Source organism: Procambarus clarkii, chromosome 68 (genome assembly GCF_040958095.1).
Source record: "Procambarus clarkii isolate CNS0578487 chromosome 68, FALCON_Pclarkii_2.0, whole genome shotgun sequence".
NCBI lineage: Eukaryota > Metazoa > Arthropoda > Malacostraca > Decapoda > Cambaridae > Procambarus > Procambarus clarkii.
In genome coordinates, this window is record NC_091217.1 from 14,196,431 (window position 1) to 14,219,057 (window position 22,627).

Sequence of the window (22,627 nt, forward strand, 5' to 3'; positions counted from 1 at the left end):
CCTGGTGACTCTCTATTACTCCCTTATCTATCCATATCTCAACTATGGTATTTGTGCTTGGGACTCTACTACCCAAAATCACTTACGTCCTCTAATTACTCAACACAAAGCTGCTATTAGGACAATATCCAATTCTGGCCCCAGACATCACTCGGTACCCCTACTTAAATCTCTGAATATGTTAGACATTAAGTCACTGCACATTCTCTCATGTGTATTATACATATATAAAACGCTAAACTATAATGCCAATCCTGATCTTAAAAGCTTCATAGAAGGTTGTATCAGAACCCATGAGCATCACACCAGAAATAAATACAGTTTTGATATTCCTAGAGTACGACTTAATCAAACTAGAAATGCTCTACAAATCAAGGGGCCCAGAATGTGGAATGACCTTCCCAACCATGTTAAAGACTGTACCTCTCTCAACCAGTTTAAGTTAAAAGCGAAGCTATACCTAATAAATTCCCTGTAACCTACCTTACCCTTCTATTGTCAACCCATGTCTGTTTTTTTTCTTTAAAGAGCGCTGTTTGTCGACATAATTGTATTTGTGCTGCTTTTTCATCTATGTTTTCATTTCTTGTTTTCATTCTACTCATTATGCTCAATTAGTATTAAGCTTGTCATTTAAGTTTATCATGCCCGAAACGCTTTGCGTAATAGTGGCTTTAGGCATTGTATGTACTAGCTCTACCTATAAGTCAACCAATCCTTGTAAAAATTTATTGTATGTATGTACCTTACCTAAATAAAATTGTATTGTATTGTATTGTATTGTATAATATTCACGTGGCAGTTAACTATTTACAATTTTAGTGAGAATAATTTAAATATTATGAAATTATTGTATAAACTTTAATATTATGACACAGAACAAAAAGACGCTAAAAGAACTAACATATATATTATTTATGTGTAAAAAAGATCTATAATGGTATCCCCAGAAACAACAACAGAAAACATTTGTTTGTAAACACATAATGGCAGGGCTGGTGGCAGACTATGGCTCCTCTTCTGAGGAGGAAAAAGAAGATACAGAGCTTGCTGACGAGTCGTAAGAAGAACAGTTTGTTCAATAAAATTTATGATTTTAGCAAGAAGCCTGAATGATAAGGAATTTTGTGATTTTCTGAAGCCACTTCTACGCGCTTCTCACCCTAGTAACATCAACCATAACTGGGATATTCTTGGCAGTTATCTTGAGGTTATCTTGAGATGCTTTCGGGGCTTTTTTTTTTTAGTGTCCCCGCGACCCGGTCCTTGACCAGGCCTCCACCCCCAGGAAGCAGCCCGTGACAGCTGACTAACACCCAGGTACCTGTTTTTACTGCTAGGTAACAGGGGCATAGGGTGAAAGAAACTCTGCCCATTGTTTCTCACCAGCGCCCGGGATCGAACCCGGGACCACAGGATCACAAGTCCAGTGTGCTGTCCGCTCAGCCGACCGGATCCTTGATGGCATTGGATAATATTAGCAGTCAAACAGTCAGTGGTGAAAATTTCAACTTATGGGTGTCATTATATATTGTGTGTTTTTAATTCTGCTTCATAAAGGAATTTCTTGCCGTTCCATTCAAAAGAGTTAGTTTCCTATAACTTGGCACAATGATTATCTTGCACGTTATTGGAGACTGGCTCATCTCGTAGTAAATACTCTGGTTATATCAAACAAGTAATCAGAGAATTATCTAAATTTGTCCTTACCAACTATAAATATTGTGTTTATGCCTGGAAAACTATTTAACTTAGGCCTTTATGAATGATAAAGATTGCTTCTTACCCAAGATTTAATTTTTTTTTTTAATTTTGCCCCTGCTTCTCATCATTTTATAGTAATTCATTTTATCTGATTTTTACCTGATTTACCTGGTTTTACCTGATTTTGTCAATCACAAGCTTATATCGAGGTCTCCCTAAGGACAAACTACTTACCCTCCCCAGAATGCAACCTCACAACACTTGACAAATACCTGGATACCTATTTACTGCTAGGTGAAGGTATTAGAGGCCTAAAATGATGTTCGTACTAGTGGCTTTAGGCATAGTTTATACTGCTCTATCTAGAAATCCAGCATTCTGCCTGTAACTTATTTTGTATGTATATACTTTTCCGTAAATAAAATCGCCATTGTCATTGTCAGGTGATAGGAAATGTGCCCAACCATTTCTGTCCCACCCAGAATATGAATTCAGGATTCCCGATTGTGAATCAAAAACGAACCCAACTGTGCTATTAAGGCCTCTAAACCTAGAACAACACAACCCATTGCAACCCAATCTAATTTATTCTAACAATTACCGGGTTCAATTCCCCGGGTGGTCACAGAAATGGTTGGGCATGTGTTCTCTCACCTAATGCCTCCATTCAGTAAATAGGTGCCCAGGAGTTGGGCAACTGTTGTTGGGTTGCATCCTAAAGGCAGTAGTTTGACCTTAGAGGAATGTTGAAACAACTCTAAAGTATGTATATTTACAGGCTTCCTGTCCCTGTCAAAATTAATTACAATCAATTTTAACAATTGAAGAATAAGCTTTGAAGAATTCCTGTGCACAATTTTTTTATCATACCCCTCTATGAAGGCTATAAATTTTAATGACACATATAACATTATCATTTATATTAGCTTTTTATAAATAAAGGTATTAATTTCCAATTCTGAAGTTTATATGCAACTTTCTCTTCCAAGTTGTTACACACACCATCTTGAAGCATTTTCTTGGCAAATTGTTTCATTTTCTGGTACTTGCTGTACAATTATTATGTGATATTTATGGTACGTGTTTGCAAAAATTACAGTATACTGTACAGTAGTCTAGTCAATATGAGCACTGAATAACTAAACATTATTAAACATACTGTACCTAAGTAATAGATCACACAGGGCTTATATATTGCTTTCTGGTTTAGTAAAGCCCAGGAACATAGTACTGTGTACCATATAAATTGATTACCTTAAATAATGACTCGTTTGGATAACCATGGGATTAAAGAACCTTATTGGAAAATAGAGGGCTGTATACAAATGAGTAAGAATTGGAAAGCCAAACTAGTACAATAATTTGTCAAACTAGCAAGAAATATTGAAAAACATAAATCAATCATGATGGCATCATCAAATTCTGATTGTCACGCTCTCGGGCATGCAGCTGGATCACACCTGAAAGCGTAAGTGATAGGAGTTGCCTTGAATTTAATTTTTGTTTAACGATGTTACTAAATTGTTTTTAAGTGTTTTTTTTCATTTAGTTTAAGAAATGATGTGTCAATTGAGGTATTTATATCGCTGAACATGTGGAACATAGGGTACACACAAATATTCATGTGTCACTAATATGCTCACCATAAATATTTTTTATGATTAATAATAATATTATTTTTGTTGTTATCAAATTGTATACACTATATCAATCATTATATTTTTATGCTCCATTATGAAATACTGAAAAGTTGTGAAAGGTGTCATAATCTCAGAAACAGTTTACAGTGCACGAGGCAGTACCACACTCTTTGCACCAGATACATAGTAACGACATTTCGAAACTTTTCTCTCCTATCTGTGTTCCCGTGGACAATGCACTTACGTTAGACCCTTGGAACAATCTTTAGTAAGTGATAGATATTCAGTGAAGTGTAGCAGAAAGTCAATCTAAAAAATTCCTGTCACTAATTTTTCTGAGCTTCAATAGTAGTCAGGGAAAGTAAAAAATTCTAGTTTGGCACCAGGATGTTGCTTCTGGAAACTTTCCTTATTAAGACTACTCAGTAGCTTGATCGATAGAGCTTCGGCCTGACACGCATGTGGTCCACAGGTCGAGTCTCCCAGAGCCCAGGTGAATGGAAAGTTAATGTTCAGAGCATTGTGATCCATTATTCAGCTGACAATGCCTCTGCTTCCAACCTGTAATTCTTGACCAAACTTTATAAGCATTTGGGATACAATGCGAAGGTTAAATACTGTCTCCACTCGCTAATCCGGACTATATGGGAAGGACCCCTCAGCTGGATTATCACGTTTTCCAGATTAACGTACTTTTTCAGCTCTTGAGTCCAAAAGTGACCATTTCCAACTATTTTTATACTACAAACAACATAATTTGAATTGCCTTGCCACATATAATTATAAAATATTCGACTAGAAACCTCAACTTACCTTGCTGTTGTTCGTCTTCTTGATTGATGCCACACATCTTGAAGTTAAGAATTCTTGACAATTTACATAACCTTTATTAACACAACACTAAAATTAACATTTAAAATTACTGTACAGTTCGTTAAGCAAAGTTAGTTTTCACTGCCAGCTGCTGAAGCCTCACTGGTTGAAGGCACTTGGGTTGCCTGTGAGGCCCTCATTGGTTGAAGGCGCTTGGCTTGCCTGTGACACCTCACTGGTTGAAGGCGCTTGCCTGTGACACCTCACTGGTTGAAGGGGCTTGGCATGTCTGTGACGCCTCACTGGTTGAAGGTGCTTGGCATGTCTGTGACGCCTCACTGGTTGAAGGTGCTTGGCATCTCTGTGACGCCTCACTGGTTGAAGATGATGACATCATGTAAATTATTCTCAATTGTATAGTTTATGGCTTCCTTCAGGGCATATAATTCTGTCTGCAGTGTTGAGCACCCACTATTCATGCTTCAGTAAGCTTCATGGTTGTTAGTGTAAACTGCTGCCCCAGCAGAACCTCTTTCTTGATCAACTAATCCATCTGTCAAGATGTGAATCGTTGTAGGTCTTGAGATGGTTTCCATCTGTCGTTCTGTGACTGCTTTGAGCCTCTGTGAGTCACATGCTGATTTTCTAACTGCTAATCCTTCAATGATAATCTTTAGACTTGATTCTTCCTATGGAAGAGGCTACCGAATTACAAGGAGAAATCTAGACATTTATAAGTGTGTGGGTACAGCTCACTCTACTACTCACCTAACCTCCTTAATTGTAGGGAGCACCAAATGATAGGGTGAGCTTTTGAAAGCTTTTTGTTCTAAACATTTCCTTACATCTTAGAAACCCTCTTTCAGCATCCCTTGTTATTGAGTGACTGATTAAAATATTAACACCAATATTTTTCACCAATGTATACTCATGAATCTATTTACTTTATTTTACATTTACAATGTTTACCTGTTTTACAGACTGAGTAAAGGCACCAAGAAGGAAGTTATCAACTTCTTTGATTCTCCCTTTGACCAGAGTAAAGGCACCAAGAAGAAAGTTATCAACTTCTTTGATTCTCCCTTTGATCAAGAAAAACAAATAAAAAAACGTAAGAAGGAAACCAGCAAACCTGTAATCCTTGCAAATCCTCTTCGTGGTGATGCACTGCCATCTCCATTTGATGATGACCATTCTGCTTCAGTGTTCTTTAACCCATTTCATAAAGCACAGGAAGATAAAAAATTGGTATTGGAGAAGCATGTAAAAATGACAGAAAACCCTAAAGATGTCTTGGAAATCAATGGAAAGAAAATTTGTTGGAATTATAGAAAAGGTCGGTGCAAGTTTGGACACAACTGCAAGTTTGCACATGATTCTGATATAAGCCAGCCTTCTGAACCCAGGGAAGCTCAGAACTCCAGTACAAATGCCATTGCAGCTTCAGTATCTTATGGGGAATTAGGAACTCAAGTTTTAATGGCGGAACCTACTGTAGATGAACTGACAATAAAAAAGAAAAGACGTCCTGGATTATCTGAAGGAGTTGTTCCTGGAAAAAAGGTACAAAAACTACATCGTAAACAGCAAGCCAAAGAAACACCATGGCTTTTGAAATGATTATTTTTTGTCTACCATTCAAATTTTAGTACCTTTTGTATCTTAATAGATTTAATTATCTCAAGTAGGAACTGGAAGTGTGTTTAGTAATTAAAATTTGTATTTTTATAAAATTTTTAAAGAGACATCCAGTTCATTGTAATCTGCATTATCAAACACTGCATATGCAGTGTGAAATCATTATTTTTCTCACACAAAAATATTAATAGCACTTGAATTTATTACAAATTATGTGTGTCTGGTCTTTCATGAAGCAGTTTCTTGCCAGAGATATGCATTCATACTTTACTTGATATTGTTTATAGTCATTCTGTTATAACACAAAAATGCTGAGTGTTATTTCATATATGCAAGAGATTTACCATATATTGCATCATGTTAGAAAATGTAGCATGAAATCTTTGATAGTTATAATAATACTTTTTGACAAAGAAAATATCAAGTTGGCTGTGCCATGTTTGTGTTTGTGTTGTTTACTTTAATGTTTCTGCGAGAGAGACCTTAGAAGTTGGGGAAAATTTGCTTAAAATTACAGTATTTTAATAACAATTTAAAGTCTCAGGATTTTTTTATGAGATTGATACTCTCTATACATGTTCTCTTTAATTAAATGGTCTTTCATTCCGTCATGTAAGATTGGTGGATTATATTCCTGGGAAAACACAGAGCTGAATAACCTAGTTAAATTCAGTACCTGATCCAAAATTAAAGATAGTATAGCATGAAGTTCATTTTGCATTCCAGAAATACATTATCTGGAATGTAGTTTATTATAGAAGATAGAGAGTCTATACAGATGTTACACTTGGTTTAAATGACATTTCTAGTTAAAATGTCATTTTACAATTACTCTCATGAGATGATTAATTTTTTCTTTCTCTAAATATGTAGTTAATTAATGAAGTGATATTTACTTCAGATAAGATAGCACTTCTCAGTTTTATGAAGGAGCCTGATTGAACATGCAGTACCTATGTATGTCATAATTATGTTGCAGTATTGAACCCACCATAAACTTATAAAGCATGATATGTTAATATCCTGTAATTGCATGTGGCTATGCATTTAATATAATATTTAAAAGCTGTTTGATACTAAGTGCTCTATACTGTATGTTCTCAATTATATTTTTGGATTTTATTTTTATTTTGATGAAATGTGTACTATATCAGTTTCCATTACTATGTCTACATACTGTACAGTGTTTTAATGCCACCAGCCAAATGATAGATATTTAGTGTGTTTATTTCACAGAATTGCATACCATTTATTAAACAAATTGGTTAATCACTGCTCTGCACCACCCAACATGCAGTGTTGGGTGGTGCTTAGGATTTAGGACTTGCCCAAAAGCATTGCCCGAAGCGCTATGCATGCTAGTGGCTATACAAGAATGTAAGAACTCTTATATATATAAATAAATAAATAATAAATAAACATGTGATGAACATTAGTATATTGTAAGATTCAAAACTCCAGCAGGTACATGGGGCTCACATCCTATTCCTCAGGACTCCAGTAAACAGAGACCGTCTTGAAAAAAAAATCATCTGTATGTGAGCCGGTCGGCCAAGTGGACAGCACGCTGGACTTGTGATCCTGTGGTCCTGGGTTCAATCCCAGGCGCCGGCGAGAAACATTGGGCAGAGTTTCTTTCACCCTATGCCCCTGTTACCTAGCAGTAAAATAGGTACCTGGGTGTTAGTCAGCTGTCACGGGCTGCTTCCTGGGGGTGGAGGCCTGGTCGAGGACCGGGCCGCGGGGACACTAAAGCCCCGAAATCATCTCAAGATAATCTCAAGATAACCATCCCTCCTGGCAGTGAGAGGCTCAGCAGTGCCAGAGTGACCAAGACTGGCACATGCAGCTCCAGCTCACAGCACAGCTGCACAAGTCGGGGCCACATCACCATTTAATAATGAATAAAATAAGTAACTGCAATTATTTTTCTTTGATAGTGTCATAGATGATCCTGAGTGTAATAATAATTATGTACAAGAATCAGATATCAGTAAATACAATGCTAGTTATGATGTTCACAGCAGGAGGCAGACATCACAGCACACAGCAGAGGTTTGTGAACCTATGCATCATGCAACGTGACCTTGTGTTCCTTTAGAAAATACTCTTTTGCAAAAGAATTCATATTTGTGACTTAGTGACAGGAATCTGATGATAATAGCAGTAGAGTATCCAAAGAGGTAATAACACTGTACATAGTGTAGTTCTGGGTATTTTGATGTGTCAGGTGATGTCAGCTGCTGGAGTCAGCTGGTTGTAGCGTGTACATCTATATTGAAATAAGATTTCATCACTACCCACGTTAGAATTACTTAGTAGTTCATTATGGTTATGAAAATATAGATGTATACAACTTGTGTATATAGCGTACTGATAGCCAAAACACTGTTGTATTCATCTAAAAATATAAAATATACATTTCACTTGATTTAAGCATTATATTTTAAGCATAATGATGTTCAACACATTTAACTAGGTATATAAATTCCTCAAATTACACAATATTGAATAATATTACTGAAAAAAAGAGAAAAACAATCAGAGAGACATTGAAATAATCATGTAAAAATGTATTTGTGACAATTGGCACCCCACGAGCTGGCTGAGCCTAGCCGGCACCTCAGCACTCACAAATTGCTCAACTTCTTGGCTCCATCACGGCTAAAATATGTCACATACAAAAATTTTTTCTGTTGGGAGCCCTGTTGGCTTCCTGAAGCTATCCAAACTGATACAGTGCTATATTAGTTGGGATTATCAGTCACAGAGTCCTTAAGCCTACCAGGGATCACGAGCCACAACCTGTCCCCTTCAGAGAGGCACAGGGAGCAATGGCCTATGAGCATTTTACATTTAAAGTTTATCATACTTGCCATTGACTGGGGAAGGACCCAGAAAGGTAAGCAAATCAAAACAGACTACTGTCTGGTTAAAATATGCAAGCTGCGTCTTTAAAATACCAAAAGAACTCACCCAGAAAGAAAGCAAACGAGCAACACATCATCCAACTAGCCCCATCCCCTCTCTGCGGGGAAGGGGGAGCCGACCCGGGTGAGCCGACATCCCATCACTCTAGTTCTTGAGCTGATGTGCTGGTGGTCGGACGTCACCTCTGGCCTCGATTTTCTGTTCTGGATTTTTGCCTTGTGGGGCTGTTCCTACACACGTGTTGTGCAATGGCCAGGTGTATTGAGTGTTCTAGGAGCTGCACGTGCCCAGGGACACCTTCCATGGGTGCTCCATAAGTACTGTCCTTACATTTCAGGGTTATCTTCCCTGGGGCATTCGGGACTCGCTCCCCATTAGAGGCCATCCTAGCTTGGGGGTTGTCCTTGCCCTTGAGGTAGGCCCGGTGGTCTTGGGCTGTCTATCTTTTCCCCAGGTTCTTCCCGAGGGAGTATGTTAGGGGAAGATTCAGTATGAATTTCATCCTTGGTTAATGACTGGGTGGAGCAGTGCTCTGAGCACGGTCGGCCGCCAGGATTTGCTCGCCAAGGTGTCTGTATGGTAACTGTAGCCTTCCCACAATGTTGGTGTAGGTGGATTTTTTTCCAAGATGGCGTCTGTTTACTATCGCTCTTGGCTAGCGTATGGGTGCCCCCTTTGCCTGGCAGACTGTTTAAATCGTATGCGGTACTCTCAGTCATATACTTTATATATGATGTGCACTGTTCAGTGACATTTACCCAAATCATATACAGTATATATGTATTGCACCCTTTAAGGGTTAATAAGAACAAATACTTATACCAAGAACAATGGTGGTTTCAGAATGCTGTACAGTGTTTATATATTTTGTGCACTTTATTTTTCTTTGGTTTCTAGGTGAAATTTGATATTGACATCCTGCTATAGTACATTTAAATACCTGTATGTACATACATGTGAGATGTAAATAATATTTGTGATAGGTTCATGACATTCAAGAGTCAAAGCATTGTTTCTTAATATTTCTCTTTAGGGATAAGATTTAATTGTATCAACATTCTCCTGAGCAAAATTAATTGTGATATGTTCCTGCATGGTCAAACCACATACCTTGTGGTTTTCTTGATAGTGACTGTAAAGTGATGCTTTTCAAACAAAATTTCCTGTCCTTTAAAAGTAAGTACAGTGTTGTATTAAGCAAACTGTTCAATGATAGGCATGATTTAAAATGTTCAAATTACAGTATACTATACTGTAATATACAGTATGATATACTGTATAAAGTAGATGATTCTCTGTTGGTTTTTTCATAATTTTACACCAGAGAGATTAATATACAGTATATAGAATTAAATAGTTATATTGCATATTTGTTATTACTAAATATTATGAAATTCAAGTTTCTGCACTTAAATATTTGTTGAAAATGAAAGTTTGTGTGGGAAATTTAAGACTGTCTAGTCTTGTGTTATGATTGAGTTTTGTTGAAAATGGTGAATAATTGTTTCACTTTGTATAAAAGCCCTACTTATTATGTATACTTATTCATTGATGTATGACAACAGATATCAGAAAAGGAGCAGAAAATAGGAGACTGCTTGAGCACTTCATACACTTTTATATATATACATACATATCTTTGAGGTGTTTGCATCTAAATGATTGTAAATACTGTACCAGTAAATACACATGAAAATGTTAAAACAACCTTCAACAGTACAGTTCTTGTACTAAAGGTTGAAGTTATCTGTTATTCCAGATGATGAGTCACAATAACATGGCTGAAGATATGATGATCAAACCACACAAGAAGATAAGGAGATGACAATATTTCGGTCCGTCCTGGACCATTATCAAGTTGATCAACTTGATAATGGCTCAGGATGGACCGAAACGTCGTCATCCTCATTTTCTGGTGTGTGGTTTGGTCATCATATCTATTATTGTATTTCTTACTTAAAATGCATGGTTTTCACGAATAACACAAATACAGTGCATAAATGTATATTTACGCATTTGAAGCTTGTACTCTTATAGGCCATAAACAACACAAGCCTTGTTAGGTACTTATCAGTATATCTTCTGCTCATTATCATTCAGTAGTGGACACTTGTTTGTGTTTAATATTTCTTTACTAATTTATGTTAAATATGTACACAAGATGTTATAATTATGTATCAGTCATAGGCTTTACAGTGTGCAATAATGTGTTTTATGCTACATGCATACTCAGACATGTTGTCTTAGAAATCAAACTATGTCAATTTATAGAGACCTAAGAAAAAATATTTTTTGTTACTCAAATCTGTGATAGATGTATATAGAACTTCAGCAGTCTTAGCACTATGCATCCCTTGTCTATGGGACTGTTTAACGTATTTATGTGAAAAAAAAAGCTGAACAGCTGCCTTATTGATGCATAAATATTCTTGCATTGCAAAACAGGTACAGTAATTTAAATTTTTAATATGTTAAAATTTTGGATGTAATTAATAATGCTTAAGGTGTAATGAGCAACATATTGTAGGTCATATTGTGATATGAGCACTTTTGTAGTATAATTTTAGTCTACATATGGTTATCTTGACAATGACTTCTAATGACAGAATATTTTGTCATTAACTTGCAGTATAGGTTTTACAAGTGACAAAAAAAATGTACAGTACAGTATTTAAGGGGCCCGGTGATGGTGCACCAAAATTTCCTCAAACACACTCAATTTTTTTTTTTTAGTAATATCTTCATGGTAAATGCTCCAATTTGTCCTAATGGATCAACATCATACCTTGAACAGAAAAAAAAAAAAAAATAAAAAAAAAAAAAATTTCACATTTCAGATTAGATTTATAAATATTTAAATGTCACCAATTGTTATTTTATTCCTTATAGTCTTAGAATGGCATATAATGTTCATGTTCCTTGCTGAAAAATATTGTTTGAGAGTATAGTTTACTGTAAAAAAATTTAATGTGGCCATCCAAGTATGTGCAAAAGTTAGATGGAAAAAAATTATAAATCCAAATGTTATGGGTTTATGACTAAACGATAGCGAGGAAACCTTAAAACTAAAAACGTTGCACATAATATGTAAAAATGGTGAGAATCAGTCGGAAACTGAATTTTTAAAAGTGTCTTAAAGTTGAAAATAATGTTTATACAGAAAAATTAAGTTAAATTTCTCGACAATGAATATAGTACTGTACTTTGAATTTATGACATATCTTGTAAATTTTAATTAAGATTGCTTGGCATTCGTACTAAATATATGTGAAATATGAAATAAATATGAAATATGTGAAAGTTGTAGGTCAATATGTGTTGAAATGAAGTCAAGAAAATATACCCCCCCCCCCACTAAAAAAAAAAATATAGGGATAGATTAGGGAAAACAAACATATATATATATATTGCAGTAACTTTATTGCACATATATAAGTGATAAGGCCCTCATCTGGTTCTCATTCATCAATACAACCTAAAGAGACAAAGAGAATAGAATTTAAAAACTAAATAAATCAGTAAAAAAAAAAAGTCACAACTTCTGCCACCTGTGGCTGATTAACATGTTGACCACTTTCGTTCCAACTTCACATGCGTAGTGCCGGATATGCATTCTCCAAGATGTAGAAGTCACAACAAAATCCGTATTGAAAGAAAGGAGAGGAAAAAAAAAGGGGTTGTCAGCATAAGAAATATTGCCATTGGGGAATGTATTTATATGATATATAACAAAATACAGCAAAATAACATACTAACTTATTATTATGTGTGAAATCAGGCCCTCCAGGTGGCAGTAGCTGCATATCCACTTTGTGGACCCTCCTTACTACTACTACTTTGTGCATCGGACAGGTGCTTATCCCTGATTTCCAGTAAATAGGATGTGTTATCGTTATTATCAGTACTGTTTGCTGTCGCGCACGCATTTAATTTTAAAAAATCGTTAAAAATCAATTTCTTAATATATTGGGATGAAATTTTTCATGATGCTGATGCCAAATAATGGGAGATTTGTTTAAAAAATTTCATTATATTTCATATTTGGAAAATACTCCTCTGTCACTGGGCCCCTTAAGCCATGTAAGTCGTCTGACAAAAAGTTCAAATTTTGTAATCTGTAGTAAGATTATCAAGTGCAAGTGAAGATGTACTATACATACATTACATACTGCTTCAAGTTTCATACTTCATACTACTATTGTACTGATTCAGGGGATATGCAGGTACATCACATTTGTAGTTTTATTAACTAACAAGCTAGTTACAGTGTACATGTACTGACAACTATGTCCATGGCTTAGGTTTTAAGCAGGAGAGCACTCATTCTGCTCGTGTAGGTGCGTACTGATAGCAGTGTTTTAAGATTATACGTGATTTTGAGCAAATAATATATTGATAATACATGTAGTGTACTTATGATTGAAGTAGTTAACCAAAGAATATTATTCAAAATAATTGTCTAATTAATATTTAACTGTTATTTACAATATGCTTTAAGAAATTATGCTCAATTTTACATATTCCCTGGATGTTTAATGTTTGATGTGATACATGAAGGATAAAATAATAATACATTAGTGTTTAATTTTCTGTGGTGTGTTTGAAAACACTGTATAGATCATACTGAATTGTGAGGTTATTGTATTTAATTACAAATGATTTTATTATCTAATGGTAATACTGTCAGCCCAAGATATGTGGGACTTATATTCTTACAGAAATTGCATAAATGTTAAAGGATCCATATGTAGGAAAAATAGGATAAAGTCCACTTTTATCCTAAAAATAGTCCACTTTGTCAAGATTTTACTCACCAAACACCTATTTTACATTAATATTTAATGCTTCCTTCATCTTCCAACCAAAACCCCATCACTGTCCAGCTCATTGTGGTATGAGGGAGCTTGGTGCACGGAGCTCGATTTTCGGACTGTGATGCTTGATCAGTTAGCATTTCATCTGTCCATTTTAAGCCTTGTGCTCCTTCTCTGCTAATTTTGCTGGATCCCTCTTCCTCTTGTTTCATTTTTCCCTCTCCACCTCTACTCCTTTTTGGTTGTTACTTCCTTCCGACTTGGTTCCGATCTCGATTATTCTTTCATTTGACTTCTGTTCTGATGCAAGTTGAGTTGAGATGGCATTTTCTCTTGTCTATAGAACTGGAGTACCTGACATGTACGAAACTTACAGGTCAAACCCTGTTTTTGTTGCTGATCCCAGTCTCGATGGACTGACAGTTCCTAAGGTAATGATTGCGGGATGTATATCCAGGATGCATCCCCTGGGATGGCCCTGTTTTGTTGAGTTCCCTGTCCTCTAATTGTGGCCCCATGGTGGGTGTGAGGGCTTAATCGTGGATGAAATTTTTCTTGTTCATTACATGTTTGCTTCCAACCCACTTTCCTTTTCTCAGGCTCATGGGGTGGGCAACCAGGCCCCTGGATATCAAGTATCAAAGCCCCGACCAGGATACTTAGTTGACTCTGTGGATTCCCAGGTTACTTTTAACCCCCACTCGAACTGGCACGTGTGTAGTTGCGGTCCCTTCTCGACCACCCACATTGCTACTTTGTCCTGCCTTGATGAGACCTTCATTTGGGTGTCCAAAAATACCCTGTTGAAGTCCAGCATTGGCAATGTTGTTCTTCCACACCATGTTGCGACTTGTGTTGGGGACCTCAGGAACTGCCATGAGGATATTATGTATTTCCTTGTTGTCCAAGGCTTTTCTATCCTCCAGGCTGACTCCTTCACTCGTCCCTCTCATGGTTATCATCTTCATATTGTTAATATTACTTTTGAAGGTAGGACCCTGCTGCTGCCTGATGCTCCATTCAGGAGTACATTCCCTTTCCACATCTCTGCAATAGGTGTTGGAGATTTGGTCATGGTTCTTCTAGGTGTGGTAGTGGGGTGACTCTTTACACTCTTGTGTGGTGACCCCTGGACATTCTCGTACTAATTGCTCTTCTTTCCCAAGCTTGCTGTGTCAACTGCAGGGATGTGCAACCTGCATTTTCTTGGCTATGTATCCATTATAAGTTTGAACAGGCCATTCTCGCCTTGAAGCATTATGATCGTATTTCTTTCCCCAAGGCTTGGTGCCGGGGTCCGCTATCTTGACTTTCTCTTCCCTTTCTTATGTTTGTGCGGTTCATGACACTACTCTTCCCCTCCCTTCTTCCATTCCTTTGTTCTCCACCCATTTGCAGTTCTTGAACCCCAGCACCTCTATCACCCTTCCTCCTCCTCCTCCTGTCCTTTTTGTGGTTGCCAGAGTTCTTTTTGAATCCATGACCATTGGTTCTAACCTTCCTTCCTATTTGTCTTCTCTTTGCCTGGTTAATGCTGCTTCTCTCCTCTCTTCTCTGTGCCTTCCTTTACTTTTTGATGAAGTCTTTCTTTTCAATCTTCTCCTCTGTCTTTTGTTTCTCCTGCACACCTCTCCATCCAGGTCACTGTCGCTCCTCCCATTTCCCACTCTTGTTTTCCCTCTCCATGAATGGACTATGGAGGCCATTGCCAAGTACAGTACATTCCTACTGGCACGCCTGTGTCTCACAGTGAGAAACGGAAACCTTAATTCTCTCCGTATTCCTCACCCAGCAGGTATGAAGGCTTCTTGCACTTTCCTTTGCCGTTTTGGTTCCTCCCTCTCCTATCTCTGTAGAGGCGTTCTTTTCTGGCTATGGACGTTCCCATTGCCCTTGATTCTGCCTCTGGTCCTGTCCCTGGTAAAGTGATCCCTGCTGTTTCTGTTGGTATTCGCCCACCCTCCCTTCACCCTCCGTCCCTAGCGCCTCCATCCTCTTCAGACCCCATCAGTTCACCTCTACTCCTTCCTAGCGCCTTCTTGACTCCACCGTATTTGCTGGATTTTCACATGCCTTCCACCCAGACTTCACTGCACTTGCTCGTGATCCTCTTTAGAGTCCTTCTCCTTTGTGTTTCTCCTTTACTTTTATATTTCTTGCTCTATTCTTTCCTATGTCTAATCTTCAGTGGAATATTCATTGTTTCTTTGCAAATTTTCCTGAACTCCATCTTCTGGTTTCTCAATTTTTGCCAATTTGTGTCTGTCTCCAGCAGCCAATGCTTGGCACTTGTCCTGTTGTCTTTTGCGGTTATAGCATTTTACCTCCCCCTGCAGCTTTTGCTGGGACTCCTAACTCTACTACTAGAGTTAGATCTAGAACGACGTTTCTTTGTTCCTCTCCATTTTCCCTCGAAAGTTCACTCTTCTGCTGCTCGAATCTTTACTGTATAGGTAAATGGTACGTTGTTTGTTGTTGTTTTAGATTCAGCCACTCAGAACAAAAAGTTCCAAGTAGCACAGGCTATGATGAACCCGTAAGTGGAGGCTCTTTGAAATTCAAATTCAAATTCAAATGGTTATTCAGGTAAAGTACATACATACAAGGTAAAGTACATACAAACATTGATGGATTTATAGGTAGAGCTAATACATACAATGCCTAAAGCCACTATTACGCAAAGCGTTTCGGGCAGAGCGTTTTGGAGCCATTATCTGTATCAATAGCTGATACTAGAGATCTGGGGATGGTTGGGGGACTTCATGAAGGCTTTCAGCCTCAGAGGGCTGGCTGTACCAGTTATAGAACTGGTGGGGCTAGTGTAGACCTCTAGGTCTTCTGTTTTTTGTTTGCCTGAAACTTTGGCTGAGCCATGCTGTTATTGGAGTTTGGTAAGGTGGCCTCCCACGACGAGCTCATGTACTGAGTAGGTGTCATATTTGTGTTGTGGCAGTGGAGCTTCTACTAAGATTTCCTCGTCTGAGGAGTCCATAACCTCCGTAGTTGGTGTTTTCGTCTTTCGCCTTGCATCCTTAGGTAGGCTCAGGTGTCGTTGATTGATGGTAGAAGCTATTTCAGGAGTGTTGGTGGTGCTGTTAGCATTTGTAGACAACACGTCTGATAGCACAGTTGCTGAGATAGTGATGGTAGAAGTGTAGGGAGCTGGAGAGGGAATTGCCTCTGCTGCCCGGGTCATGGGTGGCTCTGGAGTCTGTGTTGAAATCGACCTTATGTCGTCCTGGTTGTAGTCTCCAGAATGGTAATGGAGGCAGTGAGACTTGCGCCAGGGGCTATGATGGGATCCAAGCCATTGGCTAGGTATATTGTGTTCAGTTCACTGACAAAACAGTGGTTGTCTGGTCCGGCAAGCCTCTCCGCTAGTCTAATAAGACCAGGGACATGATGCACATGATGCAGGCCTGCACATGATGCAGGGGGCTGCGAAGTAGCCTGTGCCTTGGCGTTGGGGGCCTTGGGGTCCCCATTGTGAAAGCTGGGTCGCCTGGTTGGAGGAGCCACTCTCTGGTAAGACTGGAAAGTCTTCTGGTCGGTTGGTGGGAGGTGAGGTGGTGGGTTGAGCGCCTGGGGGTCTGGTCGTGGAGGTAGGAGTGTTGTTTCTCTTGGCTTCAACCTGGGCCTTTATGTTTTCCTGTCTACGGGGGCAGCGGTAGGAAATTGCGGGGTGATTACATCACAGAGTAAGCAGCGATGGGCTGTTGCCATGCATATGGAGTAGTGATGGTCCAGTGCGCACAGGCTGCTCTTCTGGACAGGGTGCTGACACTTGTTGCTCGGGTGGGTGAGCTCGTAGAACTTGAAGCACTGCTGGATCTATCATTCCCTTTTTACTTTGTGAGGTTGTAAGCCGAAGCAGTAGAAGCCTTGGGTGGCCACAGCTATGGTGGTGAGAGTAAACTTCATTGATGATTTGTCGGTGCTGCAGAACTCTAGGTCGAATACATCCAGGTTCGGATTTTCGTCCTCGATATTGTCCATGATCTTATGTTGAGGTCATTCAGTGATCTACTGGCTGGTCCTGCTGGTAAAAACAGTTCTTCCGGCCAGGATCTGACGTGGGAAGTGAGGATGTAGGTGGTGCTTCTTGCGAAGTATGGCATCGTTGGTCAAGAGTTATTCTAGTTCTTCCTCACATGAAAAGATGAGCACAATATCATCACCTTCCTGACTAATGTCAGTGGGTGTGATACTGGTAACGTCCTTCAGGACCTTTAAAATATCGCTTTTCCTGAAGGCATGACCGTCAAAGGGGGTAGCTCTAATCTTTAGACGTGTGGGTTGCATTGTGTCCACACGCCCTCAACGGGTAGCAGTGTGAATGTGGAGGGGGTAAATGCTACACTGTTTGTTCCATGTTCTGCCCTCATGTTTCTCTTTCTCTTCCCAATCTTAGCAGCCTCTTGGGCTCATTACTGTGTTTGTGCTGCTTTTAGGTGATTTTAACTGTGAGCATGCCCTCTGAGGTAATGCTCAGACAAATACCCGTGGCTGTCTGCTGGAACCTATCGTCCTCTTCTCCATCGTCTCTTCTGAATTCTGGCGACCTGATTTATGTTTACTCATTTACTCGCACCCTTTCCTGTATTGATCTTTCCCTCAGCTCGTCCTCCATTTATTTAGACCTATTGTAGAGGGTCCTTGATGACCTTCATAACGGTGACCATTTCCCCATCCTAACCATTTTCTCTTTCCACCATACTCTCTCATTCCCTCCCTCGCAATTTGAAAATCTTAGAATCTTTTCACCCTCTACACCCTCTGTGTACTGACCGTAGAATCCACAACGCTGCCCAGCACCTCATTGCCACTAGAGTACACGTTTTCGGCTTCATTTCCTACTACCACTAGGCTATCCTTAATCGTCGCCGTGCCTTTCTCCCAAATGCTGGTCACAGGCTATCGTTATCTTTCCACTGTTTTTTCCTTGTTCCTGTTGTATGATTTTTGCCTACCTTCGGAGCTTCGTTTACCCTGCTTATGGGTGCCGGCTTGGAATCTCTTACACGGGGCTTCATGGGACAGAGAGGAACCAGCATTGTGGATGCCTCGACAATTGCAGCAAGACGGCAAAAAGTTTCTCCTTTTGTCAATCCTGACTGTCGATGTTAGATGTTACACTGTCGCAAGTCATGTTTCTTACCACAGTTTCTTACCGACATCTGGGGTTAAACTGGCATTTTCTGAGGTTGGAAGAAAACGCGTTCAGAGTGGGGACTTGTTTATTTTATAATAGTGAATAATACATTAATAAATAATTATTATTATATAATAATAATAACAAATAGTATAATGATAAGCAATAATTTTAATGTATCAAATAGCTAATTAGGGTGAATGATAAATAATTAGTGACTAAATGCATAACAATAAAGTAGTAAAGAACAATTATAATGAATAATCATTATAATGATAAAGTATTAAATCAATTACAATTAATAGTTATGTCTATAGTTAGTAATTGAAAGTTGCATTATTTGAATTTACACCAATTACAATTCTTGTTAATATTTCTTAGCTATCTGCAGGCTTATCACTTTGGGGGTTCTGGTGGAGCACCCCCCAAAGATACCGCAAATGCTTAGCAAGCTAGAACAAGTACCCCCTGAGCCTGCCTGTGCGTCATCCCTTTGAAAAGAAAACAGGGGATGCAGAGGATCCCGGGAGGAGGGTGGGCGTTTTGTAAGTGAAGCAGCTGCGTGCATGGCGGGAACAGGGACCCACCAAACTGCGGGCAAAGCTTATCTAAACACTGGCTGTTGCGCACGCAGGATGGGCGGTTAGACGCATCTCCAGAGACCTACGTTTTCTTCCATCAAAAAACCCACCGCTTTGGAAAGCAGTGTTCTTTTCCAAGCCAAATGTCCACAATGGGAACACTTAATGTATAATATAGGCTCTTCGATATATTTTGTCACTTTCCTGTATCCAAGTCCTTGCACAAAAAGTCTTTCTGGAGCCTCGCCCTTTAATAAGGCAACAATTTGACTTTGTTTTTCACCACGTACAATGTTCCGCTTAGCCCACACAACACTTTCATTGTTGAGATGAAGAAATTCGGGATACAAGTATGTCGGATACTTAAAAATACTAACTTTAGTGTAAATTACTCCCACTTTAGAAGTAACCAAAACAATATTCTAAAATCCGTCGGTCGTTAGATGTTCCACTGCCTCTTCTGTCCCAACCGTTATGTAGGGTCGGTGAATACCCTCCTTAAATAATGGTTCATTTACACTAAATTCCTTGGCCAATAGAACGGTCCACTCCAGCTTCTGATGCAAAGTTAGTTGACATGTCGAGGAAAGTAACAGTCGCTTCCTTCCATTAATTTGTGCCTCTTGCCGTGTGTGGTCCTGTTGCATACTTCTGGTGAGATTTTCCTTCTGAGTTTGTATAGAACTTTGAAATCCTGGTCCCGTTTGTCGTCAATCACTACACTTCTTCGGTCGTTCATCACTGTCAGTATCACTTAACTCTCTATGCACAGTTTTCCGTTTGTTTCTCCTGGTCATAACTACCTGAAAGGGCCTGGAATCGTCTTGTCCATCATCCATCAAAATCACTGGATCACAAGTTCATAACTTCCTAGAGTGCTCCAAGACGCACCCTTCATCCACCACGTCTGGGTTAGAACTGAAAAAAGGCCCTTATGTCACTTCAAATCATATCCCATACTACCTAGGGTGCTGATAGACGCACACTTCTCTCTACACTCCGCTCTCGTGCTGTGTAAACTGGATTATGGCTGCTCTGTCTCCTGTTCAATCCTTCATTCTCTTGATGCTATGCACCATACTGAGTTGCACCTCAGCTCTGTTGCCTTTCGATCATCCCCTATTCAGAGCTTGTATGTTGAAATGGACATCTTGTCAGTCCAGGATTATCAAGATTGATATTGTCTTTGCTTCCTCACAAGGTCTCTGCAACATTCTTATTCTCGCTTTTGCCGCGCTTTCTCTGTTGCCCTTCCGGCAAGCCCCGTTCCCTTTCAACTTCTTCCTTTTTCCTGTTTGTATGTCACGCCTACAGGCCTCCCTTTCAGTTTGTGTTAGTTATGTCAACCCTCGTGTCGTTCCATGTTTACATTGACCGAGACCGTTCCATGGAGGGTCTCACTTGTGAAGTTTGGCAAGACTTTGATCCCACATTGTAAAGGCTTCTACCTCTCCTGTTATGAAGTGCCTTTTACTTTAAAAAATTTCTTCTCACTCAAATGATGTTGCTCTCTTCTCAGATGGGTCTAAATCTGATGACCGTGTTGGATACTGTGTGGTCTTTCCGGACTAAACCTATATAGCCTAGGATGCTAGCCTACCTTCGGACGCTAGCATCTTCATGACTGAACTGTATACTATATTGTATGCTCTTCATCAATTGCTTTTCCATCATCAGTGCTCCTTTGCCATTGTGGTTGACTCTCGCAGTGCTTTCCTGGGTCTGGAGTCATTTAATCCTATACACACTGTGGTTATCGAAATCCAATATTGGCTGCTTCTTATCTCTAGCCATTTTAAGCAAGTTGAGTTTTACTGGGTTCCCAGCCATATTAGTATTCCTTCACATGAATGTGCGGACACTGCTGCTAAGGAGGCTTTGTGCACTTGTTCTATTTCCCAAAAAGGCATTCCTTATTTTGGTTTTTACCTTGCCATTCATTCCTTGATCCATGTCCAGTGGCAGAATCATTGGTCTTGTGTTACTGGTAACAAACTGCGCATTCTTAAGGGTATATTGGCCCCTTGGACTTTCTCCAACCACTGTAACCAGCAGTAGGAAATGGTTCTGGCACATGTTGGCCAAACTGCATCATTGTATCACAGTCACGTAATGAAATGCCGCCCAGCTCCTTATTATCCGAACTGCCTTGTCCCTCTTACAGTCATGCATCTTCCTTGTTGAATGTCCCATTTTCGGGACATTCATGTATATTGCTTCCCAACTGTCTCTCGGGGGTCATTTGTCTCTTGATAGAATCCTTGGTGAATCCGATTCCTTTGGTATCGTTCGCCTTATGCACTTTCCTCATATTGGTATCCTCAGTGATATTGAGCTCCCTTTGAATACCCAGTGACACGGATGGTGCTGCATTGTTTCTGGCTTGATGCTTACTTTTGATAGTTACTTATTTTCCAGTAAAAAATTCATATATCTTCAATTTCTTAGTATAGATCAGAATCAAATTAATTGGCGCACTCTCCTCATTCTTCATTGCCATCAACATTCCTAGCAATTTGTTGGATTTCACACTCTCATCCAAACATTAATGCACTTGACCTGGCTGAGGGATGCAGTACACTCACCATTTTTCAGATTATTTAATATTTAGTTTTGCTTACAGTTTCTTCACTTTTGCACCTTTTGATGCCATTATGCAATAATTCAGAAAGTTTGTGAAACACAACAAAATGTGTGGGAAATCAAGGTTCAAATGTAGTTTGGAAAAACCCATGTTAGCTTGGGTTACAATATAGTTAGCATGGTTTACTTGGGACCATGATCAACCCTCAAAAAAGTAAGATAATGCATTTTAAAACTTTGTATAAAATTGATAGCCTGCATTATTTCAAATCAACAGTAATCTAAACCACACAAATCATGGGTTGACTGTATAAGATTCATACATTTTTATGAAATTATAGAGTAACAAGTGATTTTCAGTCAGTTTTCTAGTAAATTATGCTGTTATTTTTTTTATCAGTGTATCATGAAATCTTAATAAAGAATGATTTAAATCTTGATATTATTTACTAAGAACAATTAAGATTTTTTCTGTTAATTTGTAAACTGTTGAAATGCCAAATAAATATTTGTTTTATACTACTTTAGGTGCAAATTAAAAAAATACACCGGCAATGATGGCGGTAAAGCCCTAGTCAGTCTAGTTACTTAGTATATTAATATCATTGTGGTACCTATAGTTAAGTACCATAAGGTAAAAGGAACACAGAGGTTCAGCTACTACTGCCTCAACAGCTTAAATAGTGATGAGAATATGTGTTGCTAGCTTGCTGGCTCACTTTTCCAATACTATGACTAACACTTATAAATAGAGTGAAGATTACCCAGTGA

The 22,627-nt window shown here is 38.8% G+C and overlaps 1 protein-coding gene across 2 annotated transcripts; it reads left to right on the forward strand.

Moving 5' to 3' along the window:
• The first annotated feature begins 943 nt into the window (after nt 1–943).
• LOC123774732 (uncharacterized) lies at nt 944–22,294 on the forward strand. Of its 2 annotated transcripts, none has more exons than XM_069310878.1 (2): nt 944–1,060; nt 5,138–22,294. In XM_069310878.1, exons 1-2 carry the CDS (start codon nt 987–989, stop codon nt 5,775–5,777), a joined length of 714 nt encoding a protein of 237 aa, XP_069166979.1. In that variant the 5' UTR covers nt 944–986; the 3' UTR covers nt 5,778–22,294. The 2 variants fall into 2 exon arrangements, with proteins under 2 accessions (XP_069166979.1, XP_069166980.1); XM_069310879.1 differs by lacking the exon at nt 944–1,060 and adding an exon at nt 1,238–3,172.
• The last annotated feature ends 333 nt before the right edge of the window (nt 22,295–22,627 follow it).